This window comes from Sinocyclocheilus grahami, unplaced genomic scaffold, assembly GCF_001515645.1.
Source record: "Sinocyclocheilus grahami isolate Dianchi unplaced genomic scaffold, SAMN03320097.WGS_v1.1 scaffold481.1, whole genome shotgun sequence".
Lineage (NCBI taxonomy): Eukaryota > Metazoa > Chordata > Actinopteri > Cypriniformes > Cyprinidae > Sinocyclocheilus > Sinocyclocheilus grahami.
The window spans coordinates 1,148,796-1,166,736 of NW_015505660.1; the positions used below are offsets into that span (position 1 = coordinate 1,148,796).

The window sequence follows — 17,941 nt, forward strand, 5'->3', positions numbered from 1 at the left end:
GGAAATCACGGGGCCCTACATGGATAACTAATGTTAACAAATGAAAACTTACAGTGAAGTGTTCCCTCAGTGATTCACATCAAAAGTGACATATAAAAAAAAGCATAAGAATGCAATCAAATTGGTGTGAATGAGCACTGAAGGAATTGATTCAGAATATATATATATTTGCCAATATTTGCTCCTGGTGTGAATACATATTTAGTCCTTCCCAAATGTCATGCATTATTGCCTTATAGTTTAACAGACATTCTCTGCAGTAATAATGAGAAGTATGTGATGAGCAGAAGCCTACAGTACCTGCCTGTGCTGCGGCGTACAGGGGCAAACCGGTGATGATGGCAAACTCTCCTGAATGAACAGCGCAGTCCTCGGTGTCAGCATTGTATGTATGAACCAGCAGCTTCACCACCTCTAGATGACCCTGCTGACACGCCGTAGCCAACATCCAGTTCAGCAGATCCTTACGGACGCACGGACCTAATGAAAAAGAGAGTCGTTTCCGAAGTGGAGAAAAGTACTATATTTTAACATGTGAAATATAAAACTGACAAACACAGTTTTTTGGTCTCTGGAATAACATGCACCAATGAATCATGTATAATAAGACCTGGAATATGCATTAAAGGAACACTTGAAAATTTGCCGAAAATGCACTCATCCTCAGGCCATCGAAGATGTAGATGAGTTTGTTTCTTCATGGGAACTGATTTGGAGAAATGTAGCATTGCATCACTTGCTCACCAATGGATGCTCTGCAGTGAATGGGTGCCGTCAGAATGAGAGTTCAAACAGCTGATAAAAACATCCCAATAATCCACAAGTAATCCACACCGCTCCAGTCCATCAGTTAATGTCTTGAGAAGTGAAAAGCTGTGCTTTTGTGAGAAACAAATTCATCATTGAGACAGATCAAGCCAAAACAGTTCTAAACAAACTGTTAGTGGATTTTGATGTGAGAGACAACAGGAGTAGGACTTTTTCACTGGACATGTTATTATGTGAGTAACGTGAGTGACGTGAGTCACGTGACATGTGGCCAAGTATGGTGACCCATACTAGGAATTAGTGCTCTGCAGTTAACCCATCCAAAGTGCACACACACCGCAGTGAACACACACACACCGTGAACACACACCCGGAGCAGTGGGCAGCCATTTATGCTGCGGCGCCCGGGGAGCAGTTGGGGGTTCGGTGCCTTGCTCAAGGGCACCTCAGTCGTGATATTGAAGGTGGGAGAGAGCGCTGTACATTCAATCCCCCCCCCTACAATCTCTGCCGGTACGAGACTCGAACCCGCAACCTTTGGGTTACGAGTACGACTCTCTAACCATTAGGCCACGACTTCCCCATAATTATGGATTATGGACTCATATTTTGGCCAGAAGAAGTGACAGTTTGAAGTTAAAACATTGCAAACGTATAACGTAAAAGTTAAAACTGATGGACTGGAGTGGTGTGGATTACTTGTGGATTATTGTGATGTTTTTATCAGCTGTTTAGACTCTCATTCTGACGGCACCCATTCACTGCAGAGCATCCATTGGAGAGCAAATGGTGCAATGCTACATTTCTCATCTACACTAACTTTTAAACAAATTAAAATTTTTGGTTGAACTATGCTGTTAAGAATGTAACTAGGGTTCATTTTGATTGCATGTTGACTTTAAGGACAGTGGATTTGGTTTGCGCTCACGCGGTATGGAGTCCAGCAGCTCTCGGACCAACAGCTGATGTCCGTGATGTGCTGCTAAGACGGCAGGGTTTTCTTCGCTGGGCTCCTGTGGAACCGTAACTCGAGCTTCCTGCAGCAAGAACCGAACGCCGTCCAAGTCACCGTTCTGAGCCACCAAACACAGGAGCTGCACCTACACACACAAACACACAGACTGTCTTCAGGAAAAGAGTTAAAGCAGTTTAAATCATCCTGTAATATCAATTCTTTTTAATCAAAACAGATGCTAGATTTGTTAATATTTACAGTAAATATTTCAGTAAATAAATACAGTACATTTCAATAAAATCAAGGTGGGAAAAAACTTTATTATAATATTTTTGCACTTCTGCAGGCTTGTTCGTCTCACATACTGGAAAATCTGTGGATTGTGTGAAACCACATGTCTGGTTACAGAGAAATCAACACTAGGTGGCAGTAATTCACCTTCTCAAATGACATTCCACGGACTGAATAGATTAGATTTTTTAATGTTTTTAAAAGAAGTCTCTTCTGCTCACCCAGGCGGCATTTATTTGATCAAAAATACAGTAAAAACAGAGAAATTGTAAAAACTTATCAGAATTTAAAATAAATGTTTTCTATTGCAATATATTGTAAAATGTAATTTATTTCTGTGATCAAAGCTGAATTTTCAGCATCATTGCTCCAGTCTTCAGTGTCACAAGATCCTTCAGAAGTCATACTAATATGCTGATTTGCTGCTCAAGAAACATTTCTGATTATTATCAGTGTTGAAAACAGTTGCGCTGCATCATATTTTTCATACACTGGAAACAAATTCTAAAAATCCTATTTAAGATAGAAACCTATTGTAACATTTTAAAAATTTTTACTTTCACTTTTGATCTATTTATTGCACTTTTGATGTATAAAAGTATTAATAAAAAAATTATAGTATTATATTACTGATTTAGTGCATAACTAAAAAATATAATTACAGCTAAAAACTGTAGTGTAGATGCACTGTGAGAATATTTGATTAATGTTTACATATAAATTCATGTTGTCCATAATGAACCTGGTGTTTACCTGGCTATGTTGAGAAAGCAATTCCTTAATGATTACTGAATACTGCTTTGTTTTCAACTACTGTGTGAAACAGCATTTTAAACAGTAGTATGCAACAGTAAGGTCACGTGACCTCATTACATATTCAGCAAGTGATGTTCAGTTATCGGTTTCAAAATTGAATTGGTCATTTTGCATTTTTATCCTCTTTTGTGTCAAATGACTGTACATTTTAACAGTCCAAATGTATGCTTAAAAAATAAGCAAACATGCTTCATTCGTTACACTGGAAATGAAAGCTCATGTCGAGGACTGCATTGGGGGGATACCGTTTTCATTCAAGTTTGCCCTGGATGCACACTGTATATTTAGACAAATGCAGTTGGTTATAGTAAGAGGCATATGCTAGTATTATATTTCAAACATAGTCATTCACTTCTAAATCATGATTTAATTTCAGACAAAACAGCTGTTTATATGCGAGTATGCACTTCCTCATTCTTGTACAGACTCGCTGTGGCCTACAGACACTAAAATAATCATTTTTTTCCCACTGATCTCTCAGAGTCTCTGAATCGGGGTTAGAAGTAAGTGCAAGACTATTTCGACTGCTATTTCTGCAGTTTGCAAACTGTATGCAGAATGCATATTTTTTTATTATCATACAGTTACTTTTACACAGTGTTTACAAAAAGTACACTTTCAAAGCAGCTTTTCAAACAAGTATCGCAGTACTGATATCAAATTAAAGAATTAAAAAGAAGAAAATATGCAAAAGTATGCAAAATGCAAAGATAATAAATACAGCGCTGCCCCCCCACTATAGGTAGTCACCTAATCACGCATTTATATTAATTTAATGAATTAAATACATACTAGGGGTGGGGAACTTAACCATAATGAGCTTTTATCATATAGCCTATTCTGCACTCGAGCGCATACATAAAGCACGCCACAAAGCACCGGTAAAAATAAAGTCTATGAATGTGTGGGGAAAAACAGTAATAAGATATTTTTCTTATTTATTAATAAACTAGTGTTTCCTCCGTCAGTGTGTCAGCTGCAAAGATGAAGTGGATGCTGACCCGTCAGAGAGAAATGCACCTTTCATATGGATTACACAATCAGAGATTATTTGTATTTTGCCTATATGCTGAATTTCGCCGTGCTCCAGTGCACGGAGACAGAAATGGCAGAAAGTGCTGTTTGTTTGCTTTATTTTACAAAAGCACATGTTCTTCTTGATATTGTGAGTGTATACAAATAAAAGCAGATCCCTGACAGTTTTGAATGATGCATTACTCTTATCCGAGCAAAAATAACGGCATATTTTGTTTCAAAAATGCCAACATGCAGTATGCGTGCTAATAGCTTTCCTCTCTTCACACAAACACTTGGATATGCGCCTACTAACGCAACATTTATCTTAGAGCAAACGGCCGTGTAAAGTTGCTACTACTTGCATGTTTTGCAGTGATAAGTCATATTTGAGGTTGATGAATGATAAGCGAACGTTTGGAGTTCCTGCCCGTTATGGACACAAACAGTTTTTTTTGCAACTAACCATCTAATAAAAATGTTAGGGGGGCAGCCCTAAAACACATAATGAAAATAACTTACATATAAAGAATAAAAATACATATATAAAATATAATAAATAACTAATATAATTTTAAAATTAACAATTTTATTTACATATAAAATCTAAATAAAATAAATAACTTGACCTTCTATACTTCATAAGTTACATCAAGTGTGATTTATTTTCATATTTTCTTCTTAATATTTTAAGCCATTATTTGATTAACTTAACTTAACTTTTTAAGTTGCTTTGGATAGATGATGTCAGCTAAATGAATAAAAATAAATAACCATTTTATGTATGTCAATTTCTGAATTAACCAGTACAAAAAAAATCATGACACAACAATGTTTAACATATTATTTAAAAAAAAACAATAAGTAGTGTACACTGCTCAGTATGCAGTATTTCATTCTGAATGTAGTCCACGTGTTTTTACAGTAACACACAGAAATATCTGAAACATAATATTTGCACACATTTCTAATCTCTGAGGCCACTGAAGCAGCAATTGAACGGGACTAATGTGATGAGTGTGGAAGCAGAAGCAGAGGATCAGATGTGGGTTTGTTAACTGATGGCCGGTTAGGAGCCATTACAGTCACATCATCAATCACTCATGGCCTCATTAGAGCCCTATAACAGTGTTTACAGAGGAATATCTCTGCACACTCCCTGACCACACGCTGTCATGTCATCTGTAATCACCTTACTGTGAACAAAGCCTTTCAAGAAACAAACACGCCTTATAATTAATCTTTCTGCCTCGCATAAAAATAAAATTCAAGTTTAGGATTTTTTAATGTTTTTGACATAAGTCTCTTATGCTTATCAAAGCTGCATTTATTTGATCAAAAATAGAGCCCAAAAAAATGGTAAAATATTAATAGAATTTAAAAAGCATTTTTGTATTTGAATATATTGTAAAATGTAATTTATTCCTGTGACGCAAAGCTGAATTTTCAGCATCATTACTCCAGTCTTCAGTGTCACATGACCCTTCAGAAATCATTCCAATATGCTGTTGCAAATGTCTTCTGATTGCTATGAAGGTGGTTGTTAAGGTGTTCTCAATGGTTGCTAACCATAAAAACCATAGGAACCAAGATAATAACAGTTTTAAATCCAAACACTCTCCTTGTCTGCCATTGGTCGGCTTAAACAGATAGTCCCGCCTCGAGCTCACATCATTGGTTGAGCCAAATCTTAACATAGTCAGGTGGTTCAAACAAACAGATCAGTGTCACAGTGTTTACACAACAGGGAAATAAACATGTAAATGGTTTATGTTATTTCTGCATATTAAGCTGTGACAGGAGAGCTACAGGAACTTGTTGTGAACTATGTGTTATTGCATTTGTAAGTGCACAGGTGTTTCTTTACAACAAAGCACCATCCTGGCAACCATCCACAATTTACAAGCAACTCTATGTGAAATACACAGCAAAATAAAAATGGCAGCTGTGGTTGCCAGAACTTTACTGTAAAAAAAAAATGGTAGCAAAATGTTAAATTTTACAGATTGAACAAATTTACAATAATGTTTATATACTAAACCTTTAGTATATATGGACAACCACCTTAAAAACACAGGTGGTAAAGAAAAAGTCACATGATAAATGTTCAAACACCAATAGCTTTTAAGCTGAGGTAAATACTAATATATAAAAGGTGCTCATGGTGTTATACATACAAATACAAACACTGGTAAACTCTAAGATGACTTCTTGTTTTTCACTTCCAAAAAATGTACATTTTTAAATTTACATGATATGTATGATTAGATCCATTGCAGTTTACAGAAACTTACTGTTAACCAATTGACAGTTTTTATTGTAGGATTTTTACAGTCTTTTACCGTAAAAAAAAAAAAAAAAGTATAATAGTGTCTGCTAATAGACTACTTACTGGCCACGTACACAAGATAAATTCAGGTGTCAATTCACCTTTTATTGCTGAATCCTGTTCTCTACACAAACACTTCAGTAATTTACAGAAGTGACTGCATTCTACAACCGAATTAACTCCTGAAAATGCAGGTATTAACAACCTCATTTATAGAAATTCTATGCATGTGTTTGGAACTGAACTGAACAACTAAATGTTAATGACATATTTAAATGCATATCAGAGTTGTGGTGCAGGAAATGACAGGGAACGAGGTACGTCTGGACTCATTCGTGTTGCCAGATCTCGCTATAAAAAACAGCAAATAAGAACAAGCCTATTGTAAACTTAAATCCAAACTAGAGTATGACCGATATTTGGTTTTACCGATATTTTTACCGATATTAAACAATTTTTCCATTATCGGATATCGGTTTTGTGATATCGGATTCACCGATATTCATCTTGTGTACGCAAGACTTCTATTACGGCACTGCATCTTGAAGAGAGACGAGCCAACAACCGCGTTTACAGGTAAAGTGACTTGATTTGCTTAAACTGATATGCTTTATTTAACATATCAGCCAATAATGCAAAAATTAGATGTGTTGCATAACTGACTGATATGTAGTTTAAGCTTGGCATTTAGAAATAGAGATAAACTCAAGGAGAGTCACACAATCCATGCCCCAAAAAAAGTCATGCCCAAAAGATGTAACTTTACATGGGTTAAATAAGACAGACAAATTAATTTGACTTACATAAGTCGAATTCTGTTCTGCACACACACACACAACTGTAATTTAGGGAATTCACTCCTGTATTTAAATGCGGTTGTCACTGAAACTTTACAGTGTGTATGTGGCCACTATTTTCAGCAATACTTTTCAATATTGCATGCATCATAATATATTGTGGATGCTTTTTTTTTCCCACAGAGCTTGTAGTAACGCAATATGGGACGCCCACCTGGCCATCATACTCTGGACAGGACTGAGAAATGTTTTGATGTTGCCACAAAAATCCCATCTGCTGCCAAACCCCCATAGCAGCTTCCAAAACACAACATATGCTGGTCCGTCAGCAGGTGAACTGCATGCACAATGCACCCGCTTCACTTCAGTGCTTATGTGAATGTTCAGTCAAAAATGAGAGTATAAAGTGAGCGAATGATCAAACTCACCCCATCCGGTCCCGCTCCGCCATTATTCTCGCAGGAAAGCCGGATTAGCTCGCGTGCCCTCTGGTCCTCACCATCCGTATAGGCCTCTTGGATGTTCTTCAGAGTGGGCGAATGACTCAAGGGAACGCTGCCAACCACCGACTGCTTGGCTCCCATCGCCGGAACGCCTGCGAACAGGGCATAGCCACCAGAAACAAACAAAGCACTCAGTACAAGAGAACGAATTTCATGCTAAAATGAAGACGACACGATGGGAAATGAGCCCCAGATACAGGAGGCGAGGGAGCAGCCGGGAATCAGGTCAGCCTCATAAAGAATTCACATGCTTTTCCCCCAGGACTGGTGCGTGTGAATTTGTGGAGCTGCGCTCTTCCATGTTCACCTTTGATGTAAAGAGCACCTACTCAGGGGTGGGAGTGAGATCGGGAAGATCTGGGGAGACTGAATGGATAGTGATACTCACACACAAGCGCTGCAGATTCAAACATGTCTAAAAGCAAACACACACACACACGCACACAAAAAATCTGGACACAAAACACACTTAAAATAAAAAAGGCATGTATGCTGGTACTGTAGTTTGCATGAAATATTTTTTGGGAAGTTGACATGCTCTGTGGTGACATGCAAAACTTAATCTAAAATAATTTTATGTGGCATTTTGATCATTCTTTTTTAATTATGCATGCAGTTTTGTCACCTCGTATTATTTTACAGACTAAATATAATATTTGTACTTTGAAAAAATTCATTTGTTAAATTAAAAGTACTCAAAAACTGTCAAATAAAAAATAAAAACAAACATTTCTAAAAAATAAAGGCTAAACATCCTGATGATGCTAAAAAAAATTTCATGCATCAAGCATCAACACATCCACTAAATTTATTCCAAAAATACAGCTAAATATGAATAAAATGACAGGTATAATTCCAACAGCTAGACAGACAGAGAGATTATTTATTAATATTTTGAATTAGCTTTTATTGTTTTCATTTGAATTTTTGTTTAAGTTTTATTCGTTTTTTATGTTTCAATTTCAAGCTTGAATTCTTCCCCCCCAATTTTAGTCCGGTAACTTATTTTATTTCAGTTAGTTGCTAAGGCAACATTTCAGTTGCGATAGAACGATAGATAGAACAATAGAACAACCAATAGATAGAACGATAGATAGAACGACAGAACGAAAGATAGAATGACAGAACGATAGATAGATAGATAGATAGATATTTAACTTCAGAAGCTTGAAATATAGAGCATGAGGCTTTTATGGTGATTTTATGGTGTTGTTAGAATTAAAATGACATGAGGGTGAGTAATTGAGACCGAATTATCATTTTAGGGCAGACTTTATTAGTCTGTATGATTATCGAAAGAGCACATCATGAGTTGTCATTGCTCTGTGTAGATCAGCGGCCGGACTACGGTGTGCGGGAGTGTAATGATACCAATCCAAGAGGGCAGTGAAGGTCAAATCAATCACCCCCTCCTATTATTCACATTACTCCATCCAGCCCTTTAACATTTATCTGGCAAATGTGGCCGTCGGCAGACACTGCTCCATTAACAGCAGGTCTGCTCCGATGTAAAGGAGCCGGAGCTGTGGGTAAGTGCCTGTGCGCTTTAATAGAAGAGGCTCATATGAATAATTGAGAACGTTTTTCTGATGAGCGGCTGGAGAAAGCCTGAGGGAGGGTAACCATTAGACATCCAGCACTGCATCAATACAGGCTTAGCTCACGTCCCACCCAGAACAAATCAACCTGGAGGAAAAACCAAAGCCAAGACAATAGCTGCTCTGAAATCTAACAAGCTAGAAACCTAGACAGATTTTAAGATGCTCCTACTGTGAAGGAAATATAAGCATAAATACGGATCAAGGTTTGCTTCATCACCAAAGTGGCTTGAGTGAGTCGCTTCAAATCACCAACTCTCTATTAAAACGAATAACTTGTGTCACTGTCAGTGTGAATGCGTGTTAAAAGGATAGTTCGTCCAAAAATGAAAATCCTGTCATCATTTACTCATTTAAACAGTTGCCGGTAGCCATTGACATACTATGGAATACTATAGAAGTCCATGGCTAAGGGCAACTGTTTGGCTACCAATATTCTTAAAAACATCTTCTTTTGTGTTCAACAGAAGAAAGAAACTCATGCAAGTTTGGGACAACTAGTGGGTGAGTAAATGAGAGAATTTTCACTATAACTTCAAGGCACATACTGTAACTTAAAATAAAATAAAAAACTGCAAAATGCATCAGAAAAAGATCAAATGGGAGAATCGTAGCCTATAAATACCCTTAGATTTCATTAAATAATTAAACGCAGACAATTTAAACAATATTTGTGTTGTGTATTTACTGGAGTTACCGTATCATTAACTCTGTAACATGGCATTTCAGCAATTTTGTTGTTTTTGTTATTTTTTAATTAAATGTATTTTTTTCAGTAATTAATAATATTAGATAGGCCGATAGATAAATGTTAGAATTGGAGACTATAAACACATTAATAACTGAAAAGTATAGATAAAAATGGCAGTAATTTAAAAAAATGCTAATTACTACGCCTGCGAACAGGGCATAGCCACCAGAAACAAACAAAGCACTCAGTACAAGAGAACGAATTTCATGCTAAAATGAAGACGACACGATGGGAAATGAGCCCCAGATACAGGAGGCGAGGGAGCAGCCGGGAATCAGGTCAGCCTCATAAAGAATTCACATGCTTTTCCCCCAGGACTGGTGCGTGTGAATTTGTGGAGCTGCGCTCTTCCATGTTCACCTTTGATGTAAAGAGCACCTACTCAGGGGTGGGAGTGAGATCGGGAAGATCTGGGGAGACTGAATGGATAGTGATACTCACACACAAGCGCTGCAGATTCAAACATGTCTAAAAGCAAACACACACACACACACGCACACACACAAAAAATCTGGACACAAAACACACTTAAAATAAAAAGGCATGTATGCTGGTACTGTAGTTTGCATGAAATATTTTTTGGGAAGTTGACATGCTCTGTGGTGACATGCAAAACCTAATCTAAAATAATTTTATGTGGCATTTTGATCATTCTTTTTTAATTATGCATGCAGTTTTGTCACCTCGTATTATTTTACAGACTAAATATAATATTTGTACTTTGAAAAAATTCATTTGTTAAATTAAAAGTACTCAAAAACTGTCAAATAAAAAATAAAAACAAACATTTCTAAAAAATAAAGGCTAAACATCCTGATGATGCTAAAAAAAATTTCATGCATCAAGCATCAACACATCCACTAAATTTATTCCAAAAATACAGCTAAATATGAATAAAATGACAGGTATAATTCCAACAGCTAGACAGACAGAGAGATTATTTATTAATATTTTGAATTAGCTTTTATTGTTTTCATTTGAATTTTTGTTTAAGTTTTATTCGTTTTTTATGTTTCAATTTCAAGCTTGAATTCTTCCCCCCCAATTTTAGTCCGGTAACTTATTTTATTTCAGTTAGTTGCTAAGGCAACATTTCACTTTTTTTTTTTTTTTACGTTTTTAGTCTAAAAATTGCATTTTATTTCAATTAATGAAAACAACAGATAATACAAAACTGTTTTAATACTTCAGACAGAACAACAGAAAGAACTATAGATAGAACGATAGAACAACCAATAGATAGATCGATAGATAGATAGAACGATAGCTAGAACAATAGAACAACCAATAGATAGAACGATAGATAGAACGACGGAACGAAAGATAGAACGACAGAACGATAGATAGATAGATAGATAGATAGATAGATAGATAGATAGATAGATAGATAGATAGATAGATAATGATGCTAAAAAAAATTTCATGCATCAAGCATCAACACATCCACTAAATTTATTCCAAAAATACAGCTAAATATGAATAAAATGACAGGTATAATTCCAACAGCTAGACAGACAGAGAGATTATTTATTAATATTTTGAATTAGCTTTTATTGTTTTCATTTGAATTTTTGTTTAAGTTTTATTCGTTTTTTATGTTTCAATTTCAAGCTTGAATTCTTCCCCCCCAATTTTAGTCCGGTAACTTATTTTATTTCAGTTAGTTGCTAAGGCAACATTTCAGTTGCGATAGAACGATAGATAGAACAATAGAACAACCAATAGATAGAACGATAGATAGAACGACAGAACGAAAGATAGAATGACAGAACGATAGATAGATAGATAGATAGATATTTAACTTCAGAAGCTTGAAATATAGAGCATGAGGCTTTTATGGTGATTTTATGGTGTTGTTAGAATTAAAATGACATGAGGGTGAGTAATTGAGACCGAATTATCATTTTAGGGCAGACTTTATTAGTCTGTATGATTATCGAAAGAGCACATCAATAGATAGATAGATAGATAGATAGATAGATAGATAGATAGATAGAACGATAGATAGAACAATAGAACAACCAATAGATAGAACGATAGATAGAACGACGGAACGAAAGATAGAATGACAGAACGATAGATAGATAGATAGATAGATAGATATTTAACTTCAGAAGCTTGAAATATAGAGCATGAGGCTTTTATGGTGATTTTATGGTGTTGTTAGAATTAAAATGACATGAGGGTGAGTAATTGAGACCGAATTATCATTTTAGGGCAGACTTTATTAGTCTGTATGATTATCGAAAGAGCACATCATGAGTTGTCATTGCTCTGTGTAGATCAGCGGCCGGACTACGGTGTGCGGGAGTGTAATGATACCAATCCAAGAGGGCAGTGAAGGTCAAATCAATCACCCCCTCCTATTATTCACATTACTCCATCCAGCCCTTTAACATTTATCTGGCAAATGTGGCCGTCGGCAGACACTGCTCCATTAACAGCAGGTCTGCTCCGATGTAAAGGAGCCGGAGCTGTGGGTAAGTGCCTGTGCGCTTTAATAGAAGAGGCTCATATGAATAATTGAGAACGTTTTTCTGATGAGCGGCTGGAGAAAGCCTGAGGGAGGGTAACCATTAGACATCCAGCACTGCATCAATACAGGCTTAGCTCACGTCCCACCCAGAACAAATCAACCTGGAGGAAAAACCAAAGCCAAGACAATAGCTGCTCTGAAATCTAACAAGCTAGAAACCTAGACAGATTTTAAGATGCTCCTACTGTGAAGGAAATATAAGCATAAATACGGATCAAGGTTTGCTTCATCACCAAAGTGGCTTGAGTGAGTCGCTTCAAATCACCAACTCTCTATTAAAACGAATAACTTGTGTCACTGTCAGTGTGAATGCGTGTTAAAAGGATAGTTCGTCCAAAAATGAAAATCCTGTCATCATTTACTCATTTAAACAGTTGCCGGTAGCCATTGACATACTATGGAATACTATAGAAGTCCATGGCTAAGGGCAACTGTTTGGCTACCAATATTCTTAAAAACATCTTCTTTTGTGTTCAACAGAAGAAAGAAACTTCTGAGAGTGAGCACATTTTCCTTTAATGCGATTTAGTTTGAACTGTCAGTTTCAATGAATCAATTAAAAATCTGACTTAATGATTCATTTGCATAATCACTCTTAAATGTTCACTAAAGTCTCAACATGGCCTACTGCGTATATAAATGCACAAATATCGAGATATATGTTAAATGTATTTAAAGCCTGAAAAATATCAATCTGTAATTTTAGCTCAAAATGTGACACAATGCAAACCTCTTGAATTTCAGCTCTTGAAAAGTCACTTAAACACTCATTAGCATATAAATGAGACACATTAACACTTACTCAGAATCTGCTGATTAGATCAAAGTCATCTAAATTACACTTTTTTTCATTCTTTCTCCAGTGCAAAAAGCTATTTTTGATCACATTTAATCCCCTTAAAATATAGACATTTTTGACGAGACACTAAAATCTTGTTTTCGACTAACTTCAACTAAGAAAAGAACAAGCTATCAAGACCATTTAAACCACGTGACAAATCAGACAATGTGAGTGACGCCAACAAAGAAATCTAAGAAACAAAAATAAACAACTTCCTTGTTAAAGCGCAATCTCTCTTATAAGTTCAGAGAATTCAATTACAGAATTTGAAAGCATTGAGTCAATGAAAGGTTCACCAATAGTATCACTTCCTAACCACAATTCACACTGACCTGAAACGCTGAAAAACGAGACATTCACAATGCAAACATACCTTATCATTCTGCCCGGATCTATCCGGCAATCATCTCATTATTGTCTGTCAGAAGTCCAGAGGCTCGATGTACGTCCAGTACCTGTGAGCATTAGCCCGACTCTGTGCCTATAGAGCAAAATGATGCTTCACACAATGAGCCTCCCGTCTCCTCCCTGTGTGCTGTCCTTAATGGCAAGGTTATCTTACACTGCATACACATTGAAGAGTGAAACCCAACCCTCACGGCCGGCTGCTGTGTCTCTGTCCCTCCCTAGAGGACCTCAGACTGGGTTTGCAGCTACAGCTCAAGCCACACTAAGCCAGATTAGCACACTGGCCTCCTTCTGCAACGTGTGTTTCTGTCACACGAGACCAGACGACACACTCAATCACACAAACACACACAGACGTGACAGGACTCAGACATGAGTCGCACCGCACTAACACACACCGATGGACGCACGCGAACTCACGGTTGCTAATGGCAACGGTGTTGCTGATGCTGAGTCGGCGGGAAAATGGAAACCCAACACCTATGACATGAGGTTTCACCTCTGGGGGGATATTGACTGTTTTTTGTGGGATGCTTACTTCATTGGTTTTCTGGAAAAATGCAACCAAGCACAGCACAGAAACTCCATATATTTGATATCTATAGGGTCATAGAAAAATATAGTTGTTTGGACCAAATCTAATTTTTTTGTTGTTGTTGTTGTTAATTGACCAACAACAATTATCATCAAATATTGAATCAGAAGTTGAGACACACTTGACTGGATTTGTTTCATATGATGACTGAAGCATTTAGCAATTTTTTGTCAGACATAATACTCCCTGAGGAAAAGATGCCACTGTTAAAATATCTACCACAATTTAATTTGATTTATATGTTGCAAACAATTATATATCTAGACCACATTTTTTTTTCACTTTCAATATTCAGCATATAGAAATATTAAAATAAAATATAAATTAAAATAAATAAATGCCTCTCGATATTCAATAAATAAATAAATACATTTATTTATATAGATTTGGAGACCAACTCATTCTTTATTGACTATTTTCAACATTCCACATAAAAATAGAAAAGAAAAAAACGCCTCTATATATTTGATCAATTAAAAAAAGGAAATATGTAACGCATAATATATTAATAAATTAATTTATCAAAACTATTAAATAACACAAATGGATATATATATATATATATATATATATTAGTGCTGTCAAATGATTAATCGCATCCAAAATAAAAGTTTTTGTTTACATAATATATGTGTGTGTATTGTGTATATTTATTATGTATATGTAAAAGACACACATACAGCATATATTTTGAAAATATTTACATGAATTTGCATGAATATATTTATATTCATATAAATTATATCATATATAAATATATTTGATATATAAACGTAACATTTTTCTTAAATATATATACATGTGTGTGTCTTTATATATACATAATAAATATACACAGTACACATATATTATGTAAACAAAAACTTTTATTTTGGATGCAATTAATTATGATTAATCATTTGACAGCACTAAGATAGAGAGAGAGAGAGACAGACAGACAGACAGACAGACAGATAGATAGATAGATAGATAGATAGATAGATAGATAGATAGATAGATAGATAGATAGATAGATAGATAGATAGATAGATAGATAGATAGATAGATAGATTAATACATGAATTTATCACAACTATGAAATAACACAAATTTATATATATAGTAGTGATAAAAACTGCTTAGCAAATCCAAAATACATATGTCTACAAAACTAGTTTTAGCAGTTTAGCACTTTTGATTGCTAGTGCATATTTAAAAAGCAGTTTTTGGCTAATTCAAAATGAGATATTAGCAGCTATTAGTCAGTTATCAAAAACAAATGAGATTGAGCACAATCAGCTATAAATCTGTGGTCATGCCTGTATTAATCAGTAGCCAAATCTGAATACAGTTTGAGAGCTGAACGCACTGTACATATAATGCTAACATACAGACCGATCTCACATTCAAACTTAAAGGATTAGTTCACCCAAAAATGAAAATTAGTCCATAAATTACTCACCCTCAAGTCATCCTAGGTGTATATGACTTTCTTCTTTCAGACGTTATATTAAAAATTGTCTTTGATCAAGCTCTTTCAAGCTGTTTAATGCCACTCAGCGGGTGTTGCATGCATCAGTCCAAAAGGAGTGAAATAAAAAGCGCCCATCCATAAGAAAAAGTGTCTCACACGGCTCCGGGGGGTGAACAAAAGCCTCAGAGGGCGGATGACGTATGAGGTCAGCGTAGCGCACGCGCCGGTGAGTCTCGTGAAAACCAACGTTTGTTTACAGGAGCAAAGGAAGCAAAGTTTCCTTACTTTAGCAAAGGAAAACCAGTCTCCTCTTGGCTTATATCGAAATCCTCCGACAATCGTCTTTACAAATCCTCGTTTTGTACTTCTAATAAGTGACCGTTCTTTTTTGATCTCTCCGCTGCGCTTCCACTTCTGAGCGGCGCATGTGCAACGCCGACCTCATACGTCATCCGCCCGAAACTGCTTCCGTGTACAACAGTGAGTGCAAGCTACATTGAAGTGATTATTAAGTTTTGAATATGGATATTTTTCTTACAAAAACGCATCAATTCGCTACAGGAGGCCTTTGTTCACCCCCCGGAGCTGTGTGAGACACTTTTTTTAATGGATGGGCACTTTTTATTTAACTTCTTTTGGACTGATGCATGCATCACCTGCTGAGTGGCATTAAACAGCTTGAAAGATCAAAGACACTTTTTAATATAACTCCGACTGGATTCGTCTGAAAGAAGAAACTCATTCACCTAGGATGACTTGAGGGTGAGTAATTTATGGACTAATTTTCATTTTTGGGTGAACTAACCATTTAAGTATATGTGAGAGGAAGTGACGTTCGCTGCTATAAACACCTATCTGAAGACCAGCCAAGTTTCACTTCATATTTCTATATATATTGTGCAGACTGTGAAGTTCCTCGAACCATAACTGCACTACAGATGGTGTCTCAGGTTTCAGAGGGGTGAAAAGAACAACTAAATCCATATACACGCTGCTCCTTACATGCTACACCAGGCCCATTTTATATCACTCTCAGTGCTACAATACCATACTCTCACATGACACAGTAAAGTTGCTGAAACTGGTGTTTCGCTCAGAGGGAAATATTAACATTCATAGTGGTATGATTATGCAAAATGACTGATTCAACAAACTACACCACATGCACTGGCAACATGCCGTTTGTAAAGCAATGAGGAAGTTTCTCTAACTTCATGCCTTCGCTGAGAAAAATGTCACTGTTTTTAGGGTTTATAGAGGATCTACTGTGAATCTTTCTGTGTGAGATGTTTTGGGTTTTTTTGCAAGTAGATTACTGCCAGATAGGGCCCAAAATGAACACTGAATAAGGTGAAAATGTGACAAAATATACAAAGGAAAAAAATGTAAGGAATACATTGAAGGAAACAGAATACATCAATAATGTGTACAAAAATAGCTTAACTACAAGATGGAAATAATTATTAATATGGATTAAAACGAACAAATATGTGCAAATGGGCTCAGAAAAATCAACTTATCATTGACCGATATATGTTCCTGTTTTAAGCATAAACTCACTTTGTTTTAATACATTTCTACATGGAAAAATGAATAAACAGCTTGAATATTTGATTTCTACACGTGGGCGGGAATTAAACGCCCCTTTCTGTTGATTGGTCAGCCAAAGATCAAACCGTGCCATCATCAGTTCTTCTGCAGTATCACGCAGCAGAATAATAGTCCTCTGCTGCTGCAGTTGTACGGATTAATAACCCATTTTATCAATTTCATATTTTTCTCATAAAACAGACTAATGAATAGCTCGACACAACTCGTACCGGGGCAGAGTCTAGACAGGTCTTTCTTCTGTGTAGACCAGCAGTTCTTAAAGTGATAGGGGGTCTGAGAAATAATTTGCTATAGCCTAAAGTATTTCCAGACTGTAAAGTCACTTTTTTTTTATCATGATACATAGGCCTACTGTGATTTATTCCAAAGTGACTTATATGATGCATTTAATGTAAAATAATCTAAATGAAGCCTTTTAAAAGACAAGTATTCCCTGTGGTTCATGTTTGTGGCATGCGCCGGACAGATGCTCAAGGAGACCGAGACGTGCAAAGCAGCACATTCTGTTGTTCTCTTTATTTTTATCTTGCGTGACATTTTGTAGTTATTTTGAATGTAATGTTACACAATTAAAAATATAAATTTTACCATAGGACTATAAATGACAAGAGTATTAAGTTATTTCCCCTTGATGGGGAAAAAAATCCAAGTGAACATCAATCAGTACTCAATATT

General features: G+C 36.1%; 1 protein-coding gene across 1 annotated transcript in view; it reads right to left on the bottom strand.

The window, feature by feature from the left end:
• The window catches only part of LOC107553777 (leucine-rich repeat serine/threonine-protein kinase 1-like), an 89,558-nt gene extending 75,750 nt beyond the window's left edge, over positions 1 to 13,808 (bottom strand). The window contains exons 1-4 of the mRNA XM_016236084.1: positions 13,573 to 13,808; positions 7,399 to 7,565; positions 1,697 to 1,868; positions 301 to 480 (exon numbers count right to left, since the gene is read on the bottom strand). Of these exons, the coding sequence (XP_016091570.1) occupies positions 301 to 480; positions 1,697 to 1,868; positions 7,399 to 7,554 (508 nt within the window). The 5' untranslated portion in view covers positions 7,555 to 7,565; positions 13,573 to 13,808. The remainder of the gene's footprint in view (positions 1 to 300; positions 481 to 1,696; positions 1,869 to 7,398; positions 7,566 to 13,572) is intronic.
• Between the last annotated feature and the right edge of the window lie 4,133 nt (positions 13,809 to 17,941).